The sequence below is a fragment of the Camelus dromedarius genome, chromosome 26 (genome assembly GCF_036321535.1).
Source record: "Camelus dromedarius isolate mCamDro1 chromosome 26, mCamDro1.pat, whole genome shotgun sequence".
NCBI lineage: Eukaryota > Metazoa > Chordata > Mammalia > Artiodactyla > Camelidae > Camelus > Camelus dromedarius.
In genome coordinates this window covers 26,444,344-26,460,175 of record NC_087461.1, presented here as the reverse complement: position 1 = coordinate 26,460,175, position 15,832 = coordinate 26,444,344, and the positions used below count along the sequence as shown (strand labels likewise).

At 46.4% G+C, this 15,832-nt stretch overlaps 1 protein-coding gene across 1 annotated transcript in view; it reads right to left on the bottom strand.

Annotated features, from left to right (window-relative positions):
- LOC135319413 (uncharacterized) overlaps positions 1–14,772 on the bottom strand; it is a 93,210-nt gene extending 78,438 nt beyond the window's left edge. The window contains exons 1-3 of the mRNA XM_064479555.1: positions 14,665–14,772; positions 9,150–9,395; positions 8,476–8,618 (exon numbers count right to left, since the gene is read on the bottom strand). Of these exons, the coding sequence (XP_064335625.1) occupies positions 8,476–8,618; positions 9,150–9,395; positions 14,665–14,725 (450 nt within the window). The 5' untranslated portion in view covers positions 14,726–14,772. The remainder of the gene's footprint in view (positions 1–8,475; positions 8,619–9,149; positions 9,396–14,664) is intronic.
- Between the last annotated feature and the right edge of the window lie 1,060 nt (positions 14,773–15,832).

The following is a 15,832-nucleotide window of genomic DNA, read 5'->3' as shown; positions in this document are numbered from 1 at the left end:
GATCAGTTTATGCTAACATTGGATACAAAATCTTCACTCCATACGGAAAGCTCAGGCCTACGCTGCAGTAGAGTTACATCCCGCGGAAGAAAGCCAATCAAGGGAGAACTGGAGAGTTTCCCTTCAGAAGCTGCTAAGTCTGGTTTTGCACCTGTACGTCATTTGAAACCACATCATTGTCAAAGGACTAAGAACTTACATCTGTGGGGCGTAAAGCACTGCGGTGCTTCCAAACCATCAAAGAACACTGAGCTTTGTGAAACAGTCCTGAAGCACTTAAATCATACTTTTTCTGAAAGGCTCCAAAACTGACCCACTTCACCATTCCAAGTACAACAGGGAGGTACCGAAATTACTAGAAAAAACCCTCCCTTCAAGTCTGACAAGGCCCTGCTTGAATACTGCTACAGCATTTACTAGCCGCTAAATGGACCAATACCTTAATCCCTCTGAGAAGGCTTGCCAATCTGCAAAACGGGGCTGCCACCGCCCTCCTGGGAGGCATGGATGTGAATGCAAAATGCAAGTAGGGCAGCCGACTGGTACCTGACACGGGGCCTGGCTAGTTTCCCTCTGCTGCCCTTCTCCCCATTTAAACTTGCACTGTTCCCCCAGTAAGGATCAAGTCCCCGGGACAGACTGCCCGATTCTTCTGTGTATCCCTGGATACATGCGTTACCCTTAGAAGGCCAGAAAAAGAACTGCCTCCTCCCTTGTCACTATCCGTGTTCTTACGAGTTTAGTTTTTTTTTTTTAAGTCTACTTGGCAGGGAGAATATTACAGAACTGCCCAACCACCATTCTCCAGGTTGGCTCCCCTCCCAATCCCTATCCCCTCTCACCTCAGATTCTCTGTCTGGTCGCCTTTTGTATGCGGAAAGCGGAAAGCGAGTCTGCTGGGGTGGGGGCTCCCCAGGCCTCCCTCCCTCCCTCACAGGTGAGTGTGACTACCTACACCCCACTCCCCACTGCATTTCCAGCTTCTGAGGAGGTGTCCCTCCCAGATCTTGCGGCTTCTGCATCTTCCTGAGATGCACATATGTACACGACCCTCCCTTCTGATTTCTTCCTGGGCGGCACCACCCCCCTCCCCAGCCCCTTGAGGATAAGGGGCATTGCTCTGAAATTCTCAAACGCTGTTGACTGACACACCAAGGCAGCATGGTCTGGGCTTTTCTCCAGACCAGGCACAGTCCTGCCCTCCCTCAGCCTCAGTCTGTACCTCTCGAAGTGAGCCCATCCACATGCAAGGCTGTGAACACCAGCTAAGAATGACGACTCCCAATGTGTATCTCTAGTCTGGCTCCTTCACCTGAGCCCCAGTCTCATAGACCGGAGTGCCTCTTTGAATTCATAACTCGGATGACAACTGGCATCTTAAAATGCCTCATGTCCACCATTTACTATGGAATTCAACCCCTTGCAGGTAACTCCCGGGTTCCCATTTTAGTAACAGCCCCAGCACCCACATAGGTGTTTGAGGTCACATTCAATTTCCCCTGTTGCCTCCCCCCAGCCCTGCCATGGAATCGGTCCTGTCATTTCCGTCGTTAAGCCCATCTCAAGTCTGGTCCTGCAGGGACCACGGCCGAAACTCTGCAAGCTCACAGCATGGTGCAGTGAGTCACAGTCCTCTGAAGGGTGCTCCCTGGAGGGGGAGGCATCTCCTGCCACCGGTCACCTCAGAAAGCACTGGATTCTCACAAAGGAGGCCCAGGAGAAGGGACTCAGTGTTCTCCCGTGGTCTGAACTTCAAAGGGCCCGAGGTCTGGGGGAGCTCCTGGTTAGCAGACACACATGCCAGTGAGCAGGTGAGGATGGAGGAACCCAGGCAAGGCTGTTCTCACTCCGACCCCTGGGCTTTCGGGAGCCAAGGGAAAGGCCTGTGTCCAGGGCACAGCCCAGCCATCACAGATCCCAGCCTGCATTTGCCAACCCGGACAGCCTAGACTCCTTCTATTTGCGACACTTACTTCTGTTCTGTTCCCCCCGAGAATGTGATGGACTCTTTCAGAAAGTCTGGCCTGTCTCAAGCGAGACCAAGTCAGTGAAGGATGAAGTGTCCACATTTGGACCAGAGCATGAAAGGAGAAACAAGGTCTCATGGCCAGCATGACGGTGGTGGCCAAACCCTTACCCCGGGTGAGATGAACAGGGTGGGGGTGATAATGCAAGGTCCTCGGTCGGCCAAAATATCTCCCTTCACGGCTGACTGGGGTGTTGGAGTCTCACTACCGCAAACTAACGACACGGCCGTCAGTGGTGGACGTCAGCTGCAACAGACACAGAGTCAGCTATTTACTGCCAACATGGGTTAAAAGTAAAGGCTGGTGCAGGGAGGCGTGCACGGCTGCTGAGGCAAACCACAGACCCGGCTCTGAATGCCCACTGGCTGGAGCAGACAGGAAGCTACGGTCCCCTTTAGCGGTCCCTGTGTCCACCAGATCCAAGTGAGCCAGCTACTTAGGAGAAGGCCATGTTGTCCTGATACTCAGAGAAACCAGCCTCGTAAAGGGAGCAAAAGAATGACATGGATTTTAGACCCGCTTCTGCCCCTTTACAAGTACAAAGTAAAGTAAATGGCATGGGGAAGGCAAAAGCAAAGAAAACCCGGTGACTGCTTCCTCCAACAGCGTCCCCTGCAGCTGCTAAACCCCGAGGCGGCCACTTCCTTGCCAGTGACCGCCAGCCTGGAAGCGCCGTCACGCACGTCACACAGCGACAGCCAGGAACCGCGTGCCGAGCACGTTTGTGTAAAAGCCAGAATCAAGCAAGGTGCTGCAGACTTTGACTTTCCAAGTGAAAATACCCGTGAAAAAATCCCTCAGAAGCCGCCTAAATCAATTCGCATCTCACCTCCTCAAAACAAACAAAATTAATAAGTGCTCATTTGTCACCAAATGTAAGGAGGACCAAACATGTTTCTCAAAGCAAGGATTCTACCAGGTATCAAACACCAGCAGGTGACATGCTAACAAAGCAAAAATTCCAAAACATTAGAAAATAAAAGCATGACTGAGATAATACATGAATCAAGGCAACCGTTAAGTTTTTGCTTTTTAAAGCGATGGAGGCAGCACGGAGGGCAATCTCGCTATTTCCAACGCAGGGTGTGCACAGCCCACATTTTCAGACCCAACAACACGCTCACAGGGAGCTCCGAGAGAAAACGGAAAAAAGAGGAAAAGGGGAACAGGCAAAACTTAGAAACCCACAGCGCTCCTAGCCTCAGGGGCTGTGGCTACTCTATTGGACAGCAACTCCAGGGGTCCCACCAGGGATCTTGGCTGAAAAGAGAGAGTAAGTGTCCACACTAACCCTAGAAGGATCTCTCTGAAACAAAGGCGTATTCACTTTTAAATGTCTGAAAACTGGCGGGCTGATCCTCCCTCCCCCCTTGGCTACAAGACAGCCCTCCTCCTTGCCAATCCCTTTCTGAATGTAGGGAAGCAACCCAGCACACAGCCATGGTGGCCGGGCCTCCAGGTAGGCTTATCTGCTGTCTGTGTCCAGTCCCACCAAGTCCTCGTTCTCAAACGGGATGCAGGGGAGGGGGATCTTGTCCCTAGAATTGTCGGGGGCCCCGTCCAGGCTCTTGGACACGAGCATGATGATGAGTGACTCGATGTCCTCCACCCTCTTCTCCACCACCCTGCAGTCCTTGTAGGTTGAAGGTCACATCAGTGGGCGGCTGCTTGACCACCTCCCCATGCAGCCCAAAGGCAAAGAGCTGAGGGTCGTAGAGCGTGGTGCCATACAGCTCCTCTGCACCTGGAGCTTCTTGAATGTCTTATCCAAGAGGCAGTCGGTGATGGTGACAAGGCCCATGACCTTGCGGTAGGTCTGGAAGTCGCTCCACCCATTCTTGGGCCCGTAGTGGTGCCTGTAGTGGATACAGAGTGCCCACTGGGAGCCTCACGGGCTGATCTGGCTCACCGAGGAGATTCACTTATAGATGCAATAGAAATTCTCCTCTGAGACCATCCCCAACTGGTTGGACCACCACGGGGAGGTTCTGGTTGTCCTCAGCACACTGCACATAGTAGGGATGCTCATGTTGCAGGCCCTGCTGAGAGGGGAGAGGAGACTGAGGTACACACTCTGCTGTGGGCTGCAGGCCCTTCTGGGATGCGGTGACCTGGCGTGTAGCAGCCGTAAGGCAGGCAAGCCCAAGAAAAGCCAGGGGTACAGTTTGTCCTCAGCGTCTGCACATGGCTACCGTAGCTCGGATCACATTACCCAGCTTTTGGTCTAGGTTTCCAGACCCTGCAGGAAAGGGTCATTTCTCGTTTTCCGTTTCCAACATCTTGCCAGGCCCTGATGCAAAGTCAGTGCTCAAAAATGCTGAATAAAAGAATGAACAAAGGAACTGCTTTCCCCACCCCCCTTCAGCAGAATATAAAGAAAAAAACCACAGTGGGATCAAAAGATCTGGATTTCAACTCCAATTTACTTGAACTCCTAAGCTGCAGAATAATGGATAAGAAAACTTGCCTTGGGGAGGAGGGTACATTTCTGTGGCAGAGCCCATGCTTAGCATGTATGAGGTCCTGTGTTCAATCTCCATTACCTCCATTAAAAAAAAATGAAACAAATAAATAAACCTAATTGCCCCACATCAAATATTAATTTTTTAATTCAAAATTCAAAAAAAGACCTTGCAATTGACACAACATTGTAAACTTGACTATACTTAAATTAAAAAAAATCCTTGCCTTACAAGGATATATCTGGATTATGGAAGTTTGCAAATGTAAAATGCCTAGGGTACAATCTGCATAAAAAGTGGGGGACTGTACACATTTACTATCCCTCCTTTTTGAGCTATATTTCCTTTGCGGGGGGTTATAACCTCTCAGAGCTAAATTTCTCAGATTAAAAAAAAGAAAACATTACCTGATTCTCAGTACTGCTGAAGAATTAGATAACCCTATGAAAGCATCTGTCCCACAGAGGTTACTCAATAAATGTTTGTTGAATGAATGAATAAACATGCAAGTGAATGTGGCCCCTGCCACAGACCATCACAATGGTACTGCCTGGAAATCCTTAGCCCACGTTCCACCTGACTCTACACTAACCATGTGGGTGACCTGGGCAGACCTGTGTGCTTCTCTAAACCCCAGTTTATTCATGAATAGAAATGGGAGTAATAAAACAAACCTCAAAGGGTTAGTGAGCCAATAACAAATTGTACTACAATTTTGCAAGATGGAATCATGAAAGAAAATTGGGCAAAGGGTCCATAGGCTCTCTCCATATTATCTCTTACAACTACATGGACATCTACTTTACATCTCAAAATAAAAAGTCCAATTTTATTAAAGAGGCTATTGAGATTAAATGAGCTCACTGTCTTAAATAAGGAACACACAGTACAAATAGAACAATGCACAGTCCATGAGATACACTCAGTAAACATTCCCACCGAGCCCACTGGTCCCTCCAACTCCAGAGCACAAGGATGGCTCCTCATGGCCAGAGGCCACTGCACCTGAAGCTAACAAAACTAATGGTCCCCACTTCCAAGAGCCCCTGCCTCCACCCTAGGTCTAATTTTGTATTTGTAACTTTCTTTTCTTATACTTAAATAGGAATACCCAATTGCATAGCCTTCAGGTCACCAAAACCTGACCACGGAAAATACGACAGCAGCCCTCCCCAGTGAAACAATAAAATTAAAAGCCATATCCACAAGAAGTCTGTGTAATTCTAATGGCAAGAACTTCATCCTGGACTGAGAGGAAGAGAACTGGGGAGGAGGAGGAAACTGGGGCCCCCAGACCCAGGGGCTACCTGTCCCATGATGGAACTTAGTCTCAACCCACACACTCCAGGAAATTCAAATTACACATAGAGTGCTATGGACAAGATTTTTTTTTTAGAAGAAACCCCTGATTCTCTAACAGGTCAGGTTTCTACTGAGACACAATTGGCTTATGTGTATATTGTTTCACGAAAACCTAAAATAATATCACTCCAACTTGACACATGAAGAAACGGAGGAAAAGAGAGGTTTATCACATTGTGCAAGATTATAGAGAGGCCACGTCACAGGCTGTATTTAAATCCAAGCCCTTGCTCCAGTTCTCACACTAGAAAGTGTGACATACTGCCCCCCTCCTGCCCCCTCCCTGCAATAAATCTCTTAAGTCTTTTCTGTGCTACCTGGAAAGAACCAAAGTCACATTAACTTTCCACAAAGAGCTGTGTCACCCCTTGGAGGACGTATCAAAATCTGAAGAATTAGGGTTGGAGCAGAGATTTGAGTTCTCTGTTTCTCAAAAGGAGACAAGGGTTTAAAAGAAACCAAAAAGCACTTATCTAGTCTAAGCCCTCATTGTGCAGAGAAGGAAACGGAGGCTCAGAAGAGATGAGGAAAAGGCCTTATTTACAAATCTTGCCTCAGCACAGCACCAAGCCAGCCCTGGGCACTGCTGGGGAAGGATGTGGGAGGCCCAGGAGAATGAGGAAAAGGAAAGAGAAGAAGCATACAAGCCCTCTTTCTACAGCGTCGTACCATGAAGTTCCACCAAATTACCCAGTATGGGAGCCGCCAACATTAAGGTGGGCTAAACAGGTTATAGAAACCTGGAAGTCTCAACCACAGTGGAAATTCCAACTTTTATATGGTTTTTCCCAGTTCAAGCATGAGCTCAGCGGGAGCTCCGTGCCAGGCACTACACGAAACCTGGAGTTCTCCCAAATACAGATCTCTATGCACAAGTGTGCAAACCACATGCAGGCCCACAAGAAGAAAAACGCCCACAGATAAGATGGAATTACTGAAAATGAAGGCAGCTAACCAGCATATATTACTAGCAAAAAGGATGTTGCTAGCAATACTCATGGACATAGCAAACTGTGGTTAGCAAGTGGGAAAGGGGGAGGGACAGTTTAGGAGTTTAGTGTGATCAGATACACATTACTATATATAAAATAAATAAATGACAAAGACCTACTATATAGCACAGGGAACTGTATTCAATTTCTTGTAATGAGTTGTACTGAAAACAATCTGAAAAATATACATGTACATATGCATATATATAACTGAATCACTGCTGTACTCCTGAAACTAACATTTTAAATTGATTACACTTCAATAAAAAAATAAGAATTTAAGAAATAAATAAAGAAATAAAAGAACATTGTAATCCCTTTAGCTGTAGGTGGTGAAGAACACTGGTTGCAAGCACCAAGTCCACTCGATCTCTCCAGCAATGGCTGTCACTCTTTCTGACCATCAGGGAGTAAATTGGCTTCACTGAGGTTACTTTTCTCTTTCGTGAAAAGCTACAGTTGCCACCAACGATATATATAATCTCATTATTCACAGACCCAACAAATTAGTGAAGACTTTCCATAGGGCAGGCTCTGGACAGATGAAAAGATAGGGTCCCAGATACATTTATGGGTAGAAAAAGTTTATGCCATAAAGACATTAATTCTTCCTGTTCTGATATATAGATTCAATGCAATTCTTATTAAGTTCCTACCAGATTTTTTATGGAATGTAACAAGTTAATTTAGGGTCAGGAACAGCCAGGAAACTTCTTTAGAACCACCACTGGGGAGGGGTAGATAGATCATTCATTTCCACTGTTCTTTCTGAAGTGATGAAAACGTTCTGGAATAATAATTGTTGCACCATTGTGAATATACTAAAAGCCGCTGAATTGTACCATTTAAATGGGTGGACTTCACAGTGTGTGAACAATATCGCAATAAAGCTGTTCTACGAAAAAATATTTCTGGACCACTATTTTTCCCTCTATATTACTAGTCTGCCCCACAATTTAAGAAAAACAAAACAAAACAAAACAAAAATTTGCCAGGAGACCTTTAGGACTGCAATGTTCCTGGGTCTCCAAAATGCCTCTGATGTTCTGCTCCTGTTAACACACACTAGTTGGGCTGGACTAGTTAAGGACTATATCTTTTTAAAATCGACGGTCACATGTTTCACCCTGGGAGAGGGGAGGATGGAGAATGTCACAGCCTCATGCCCTCATCTCTTTTTTTTTGTTTTTGTTTTTGGAGTAGAGAAAGTTTTTACTGCAGGGCCAGACAAGGAGAACAGCGGCTCGTGCCCCAAAACCCTGAACCCTCTGATGGTTTTCGAGGTGAATTTTTTTCTTTTCTTTTAAATTAGGGTAAAGTTTTTAATAGGCAAAATGAGGCTTGAGGGCTTCCAGGTGTGTGACTTTCTTATGACTAGTTGGTGGTAGGTAATAGGGCCGTGTTCCAGGAATCTCGTGCTCAGCCTGAAGTTACCATCCTCCACCTGGGTGGGGGCCTTAGCTCCTGCAGAACAACTCAAACATATTAAGTATAGCCCTGCCCCTACTCCTCAGCTCATTTTTATGTGAACCAAGCCCCGCTTTCAACACTGTGATCACGCTCACTATAAAAACACGTGACATCAACAAGCACCACCATCCTAACACCAGAAAAAGTATTAAGGCTATTTACCTGGGGCAGAAACACTGAGAGGGAAGAAAGAAGCATGCTCAGCGTTGGCGCTCTCTTTTCCCGAGTCTCTGCCAGGAGAAGCTGGGCTTTGCAGCCAGAGAATCTCAGCCCCAGGGAACAGTGTCCACGCCACTGAGCTGGACCTCGGGGACAGGGAAAGGGAGAGTTCAGTCTTGGGGTGGCGGGGCAGGGAAAGCGGCAGGGGGCGTGGGCTGCAGCCCCGCTCGCTCGGAGGCCAGTCCCAGCCCCCGCCCCTGCCCCCGACTGGCTCCGCAGATCCCGCCGGCCCGGGACACAGCAGGCCCAGGGGCGGGGTGGGGTCTGCGGCCGAGGAAAGGAAGCCTGGGAGGAGGGGACTCGCAGCGGGAGAGCAGGAGGGGGTGCCGGCCGCAGACTGAGGGGAGTCTGGCTGGGGCGAGAGGTGGCAGGTGAGGGCCGCGGTTTGGACAGGGGTGGCCAAGTCCCCGGCAGGTGCGTTCCCGGCCCTGGACAGGTGTGGCCTGGGCGCCGGGGCAGGTGGCGCAGGCAGAGGGGGCTGGCGCGAGCTCCTCAGCTGGACACTCGCTGACTCGAGCCTTCGCAGGCTGTGACACGCGGACCCCCTTCCCCGGAGCCCCCAACCTTCCACTTACACAGCCGGAGGCCCTGACCAGGGGCAGGAGCCAAAGGCCTACCTGGCAACAGAGCCGAGCAGCCACTGGGGCTGATCCCTGGCTCGGAGCTGGATCTTCGGACCCGCGGTCCAGCTGGCATCCAACCGTGGGCATGCGCGGGAGGGCCAGCGATCCGCTCTGGGTTCTGGGAGATACACTGGGGAATCGAGGGAGGGGGAAGATGGGAGGGGGAGAAAATGGGAGGAGTAGGAGAGGAAGGGAAAAGCGGAGGGAGAGAGATGGACGGAGGAGCAAGAAGCGAGAGATCTAGAGGGAGAAAGGGGAGGGGAGTAGCAGAGATGAAGAGAAAAAGCTTTACCTTCAAGGGCGCCCCGAAGGAGGCGCCAGTCCCGCCTCCATGCCCTTCTCTAGCCCCTCAAGGCCAGAAGCTCAAATTTCACCTCCCTGGTCAAGCCCTCCAGCCAAGGCCCTGCAGAACCCATACGGGGATCACATCTGTTCCCCCAAGAGGAGCTGGGCTTCCTGTTGCTCCCGGAACCAAACACCCATAGGCGTTGTCACTTAGAAATACCTTGGGAAGAGTATAAATTCCCCTTTTACAGGCTGGGAAACTGAGGCAGGCATGATCTTTGCCTTAGCTGCACTGTCCCAGGTATTGGGCTGGCAGGGAGCGGGAGGTACAAATTCAGAGACCCAGACAGAGCAGACTGCCCAAGTGTCGGTGCATAGTCCCCATCTCTCCTAGGTAAGCCACTTTCCACCCTAGTGGAACAATGAAGGGCTCACAGTAGGTCCCTGGGTGTGGGAGAGCTGTCCTCAGTTCCAGTGCCCAGCTTGCTATGTAGATAGGAGTGTTCTCGAGTCCAAACCCATTCTCCTCAATGCAGGACAGGCCAATAAATCAGGAGACCAGGTATTGGGGCATGGAATAGCAAGTTTCTGTAGACCTAGATGGCAAACTAATGTCCTGGAAAACCATCTCCCCAAGTCAGAATTCAGGCTCCTTTCCTTCTTGCTTGGTTGTTGCAAACTTCTTGATGTAGGAATTTTTTGTTGTTAGAATTCTTTGTTCTTGCAGCTATCCACCTGGGTCAGATCCCTGTAAACCTCCAACAAAACAAATGTTATTTTCTATTCTGCAAATTGTTATCTTTTTATTAATGGAAAAATGTTAATATCCTTAAAGGTCAGAGCCTTCAGAACAGGCTCTCCTGTCTATTTCAGGCTCTAGGCAACATTGTTTTACAAGAAAGATGAAGCCTAGGAGACAGAGCACAGGGTTAAAGTCAAAGGAACAGATCTAATACAGAGTCTGATTTGTTCTTTGCTATTATCGAGGCAGAAGTCACTTGAGAATTTAAATCCTTTTAGGTTAAAAATAAGTAAAACTTTAAAGGAATTTACATACATAGGTTGAAAGTTGCATAAAATATTTGGAAAACCTCACAAAAGATTGTAAACAGTGGCATCTCCAGGGAGGGCTGAGAGAACAAAGGATGAGGGAAACCTTTCCCTTGTGTATTTTTGTGCTGTTTGAATTTTTTTTTTTACCATATGCATGGGTTTCTTTTTCAGTTTAAAAAAAAAAAGTGTAATGAGGGAAGGAGTAACTAGCTCAGCAAGTACAGCAGCCATGGAAAGCTGAGCCATCACTTTTGCTTTAAGCCAGGAAGCACTTATTGACTCTCTCCTATGTGCCCAGTGCTGTTTTATGACTTCATTTATTATGTATATTTTTTATAAAATAATAACATGCTATCCCTGACCCCTGCCCAGGGAGGCTGGTGGAAAACCAATTGAGTTTTTATTGAGTTGTTTTCCAAGGAGTATAAATGAGTTATTAACAGAAAACATCTTCAGGGCAAACCAGGTGGAATGGGTTTCCAGCAGGCCAGACAGCTAGGAAGGGTTTTCAACAAAGATGCCCAGAGGCTGAGAGAGAAAGCCTCCAGGGCCCCACAAAAAGCTGCCCAAAGTGGTTTCTCCATGGCACTATTGTAATAGGAAAGAACAAATCTGACTCCATATTACATCTTTTTCTTTGACTTTAACCCTGTGCTCTGTTTCCGAGGCTTAGTCTTGTTGGTTCTGCACTTTTTATAAAACAATGTTGCCTAGAGCCTGAAATACACAGGAGAACCTATTCTCAAGGCTTTGACCTTTAAGGATGTTAACACTTTTCCATTCTTATAAAGATAACATGTTGCAGAACAGAAAATAACATTTGTTTTGTTGGAGGTTTACAGGGATCTGACACAGGTGAACAGCTGCAACAACAAAGGATTCTAACAACAAAGGATTCCTACACCAAGATGTTTCCAACAACCAAGCACACCCCCTTCCCCTTTTTAATATAAAAGGAGCCTGAATTGTGACGGGGAAGATAGTTTTCCAGGACAATTACTCTGCCATCTCTTCAGTAAGCTGGTTTTCCAATTAAAGACCCTATTTCTTGCCACAAAACGTGGTCTTCCAATTTATTGGCCTGTCCTGCAGTGAGCAGAATGAGTTTGCACTCAGTAACACAAACAAACATTGAAAGTATTCATTTGGTATATTAAATGACTTGCTTCTGCTGGTCTTCCTGACTTTTTCTTTTCTTGACCACTCCTGCTATGTTTATGAAAAATCTGTCAGTCTGCTCTTGTGGACACATTTACATCTCTAGCCACTACCATTCCAGATAAGAACTGATGTCACCAAAATTGCTAAGAGATATTACATGGTCAGAAAACACCAGAAGTGTTTACTGGCTGATGTTCAGGAGCAGGCTGGGACACCTGACAAGATGTCATAAGCATGGATAGACAGCTGGGCACCAAAGGAGAAGCTTCTAAGCCTCCATGAAGGACTTGCTGGATAAGAAGGAAAAGTCCCAGATTATAGATCTGATTCCACCATGAGCTTCCTGGGTGAGGCTCGGCAAGTCATTTAAGTTCTCTAGGCCCGTGCTGTCCAACATGTGAGCCACCAGCCACATGAAGAATTATGAAGTTATTCTGTAGCCAGGCAGAATTATAAATAAATATTTTACAGCAAAGGCTCAGCACGTACGATGTTTAGAAACATTAGTGGTTTTCTTGCCCTAACAGGTTATTTTTGTATGTCTAGCTTTCTGTTGTTTGTAACGCCCGTGACTAATGATTCCCTTATAGTGAGGTATTTTGAAGTTATAAGTTACTGGACACAGTATCGTCATATCATAGTTGAAAAAAAAGATCCACATAAGCCAAGCCATTTGATTTAGTAGTTATGAGCAGGGTCTCCGGGGCCAGCTTGCCTGAGTATAAATTCTCACTCTGCCTCTGGGGGGTTCTGTGCGAATCTTGGAGAAATTTTTATTATTATTGTTGTTGTTGTTGTTATTTTACTTATTTGTGCCTCTTTTTCCTAACCTTCTAATGGTGAGGAATATGTAGACTCTATCTCCTACTGTGCTGGCAGGATTAAGTGACTTAACGTCTGTGCTGCCCACTTCCCTGGGTTTCAGCATTCTCCAGGCAATCAGTTTCAAACCCGGAGGTATTCCCCACTGTCTTAGTCAGTCTGGGATGCTGTAAAAAATTTCCATGGGTCAGGTGGCTTAAACAACCAGCATATTCCTCAAGTTTTGGAGGCTGAGACATTCAAGATCAAGGTATCTGGGAGAGGATTGCCTTCATGGCTTGAAGATGGCTGTCTTCCCACTATCTTCATGGGGTGGACAGCAGAGAGAAGCAAGCACTCTAGGGCCCCTTATAAGTGCCCTAATCCCATTCATGAGGGCTTTACTCTCTTGACCTCATTTTATCCTACTAATCACCTCTCACAGGCCCCGCCTCCCAATACCATCACCCTGGGAGGTGGGGTTTCGACATATGGATTTTGAGGGGATGCAAACATTCAGTCCACAGATCGGCTAACTCTCCCCAATATGCAGTCATCAAACCTGTAGCTAATTTCAAAGTAATGTTTATACCTCTCTGACCATTTCCATTCCTACATCCACTAACACTGAAGCCCTGTTAGAATTTATTCCTTATTTTTCTGGTAGAGATTTAATTGATTCCTTTACTCCAATGCTCTCCTCACTCCAAACAGTCTGCTTAACAGCCCTGCCAGGTAGGTCTTCCTTAAAACACCTTCCCACTTCACCTGGTTGTTTTTTAGGTGTAAATTTCAGAATCCTCTCCACACCCCATCCTAGACCTTTAATCCCTTACACTACCGCTCACTATGTTATTTTTCTATTACCACTGTAACAAATTTCCATAAGCTTAATAGCTTAAACCAGCACAGATTTATCAGCTTATGGCTGTGGAGGTCAGAGATCCAACACAGTTCTCATTGGGCTAAATTCAAGGTACCAGCAGGGTGCCTTCCTTCTAGAGGGTCTGGAAGAAAATGTTTCCTTGTTTGTTTGTTTTTTTTCCAGTTTCCAGCGGTCACCCAACTTCCTTAGCTTGTGCCCCACGACTTCCTTCAACTTCATGGCCAGCAGCCTTTCTGCATATCGCTCCATGCCTGCACATCCCTCTGATCCTAAACTCAGTTAGGAAATACCCTATGCTTGTAAAGACCACTGTGATTACACTGGGCCCACCTGGAAAATCCAGGCTACTTTCCTATCACCTCATCTCAGGATCCCCTTGTCCCACCCCACTCAGGCATTATGTATGTGGCTGTGACACTAACCTTGGGTAATATTTCCTCTCGTGAGCAATTAAAGGTTCATGACTTTTGCCGACGAAGTGAATCGCAGAGCTGCTGTGGTGCAAAATGTCTCCCGAGATTCGGGTTTCTTTATTTTTTATACCATCTACACAAAGGAATAACTCTTGCCAAGCACAGAGAGTAAACATTTTTTAGGTTGACGCATGCGCATTACATCTAAGGCTTCCTTATCTTAATTACACTCAGACTCTCCCGTTCCCAGGCCTGTTCCTTTTGAGGAACTAATAAACATTCTCGTTTGCAAGCAATGTTTCCCCTGGGAACGGGCAGAGTCACTTGGCAGGAATTTCTGTTTGCAGACAAGTCCGGCCACTTCTGTGAAATGTCCCGCGTGCAGGCACATCCACAGCTTCTATGCTAAGTTTCCTTCACATGACACTTGTGAACGGCTTTTTGTTTTTCTTCCTTAGTCTTTCCACATTCAGTACGTCTGGTGAGATTATACAAATCCTGTTTATTTGTAACCCGGCACTAATCTTTAACAACGTATTATGGGTTTAAAAGGCTAATAGCCAACTTAGAAGGAAAATCCTCTAAGATTTTTTAAGATTTTTGTCCTAAAATGCCTGTCACCCCTTTTACTGTCTACAGTAACATGTCACAGGTTGCTTCCCTGTGGGGGTGGGGGACACATTGTTCTGCCACCACAGTCCCTTCATTCACACCAACATGCTGGTCTCCTAACAGAGGATCTATGCTCCCAGGTTTGCTCACTTCCTCCTCCTTTCCATTGACCATCCTGTTCCCACCTCTTCCTTCGTTCACCACATCAGGATTTCATGACCACATTCTTCTCTAAATGGAATGGATATTGTGCATCTAACGTCTAATAATTGTTCTCAGTGTATACGCACACACTCACCTACGTGTCTCCCCATCCATCTCTTTATTTTCCTAGAATCTTCCAGAGGAATCCATTCCATGATGACGATGATGATGATGATACTGACAGTGATGACAGGGGCCTCTCAAGGACTCTGATAAAGAGAGAATCAATGAAGGGAGGGAATCATTGCATAAATGCCCCAGAAACAGGTCAAAGGTAAATAACTGTTATAGAGTTTAATGAAATCGACTAAAATTTACCTATTTTTAAAACTTTATATCACTGTATTTTAAATTTTAAGGGGAATTTTCATTCACCACTAACCAAGATTTGAATTTAGGACCAAAATATAAGAGGACTTCTATCTTCTAACAAATTGTCCACTAGCCTTTTAAACACGTGATTCTTAAAAAAAAAAAAAAGTTAGTGCTGGGCTGCAAATAAGTAGGATTCATATAATTTCACCAGACACACTGAATGTGGAAAGACTAAGGAAGAAAAACAAAAAGCCATTCATAATGTCTTCAAACTTAAGTTGCACACAGGATAACATGTTAGCCAAGGTGAGCGTCACATCAACATGACGCCTGAGTGGGACAGGGAAGCTGATCTTCCTCATCAGACATTTATGCTGATTTGTTAGATGCCAACACAGTTTCCTCATTGGATTTGCTTCTAATAATTATGGAACAGATTAAGCTCTACCAAAAGCAGACTAAACATTTTCTCCTGCCACCAAATCTCTGGACTGAATGTCACCACAAGAGGGACATGATTATATTTCACAGGAAACTCTTCCTGAGAAACAACAGGCTTTTTGAGGGCAGAACTACTGGTACCCCAGGGATGGCTGGAGGAGGGATCGAGGGGACACTGGAAATACAGGAGGAGTCAGTTCAGATAGTGCTGCTCACGTAGCCAAAGACATCCTACAAAAAGTTTCGTGAGTGAAGGAGCCTGTGAACACTGAGCAGGTTGCTAAGACACAGCAGTACATAACTAGCATCACAAGTCAATTGTAGCACGTTTTGATATTTGGAAAATAATTAGCCCATTGCTCTTTGAAAAGGCAGCCGTAGCAATAGAAATAATAAACACTGAGCTGTCTTGGAGATAACAAACAATAAACAATTCTAAATCTGCAGGATTCCTTGACAATATGCAAGCGATGAGCTAGATGTGTGCTGCAGATACCTCTTACTGC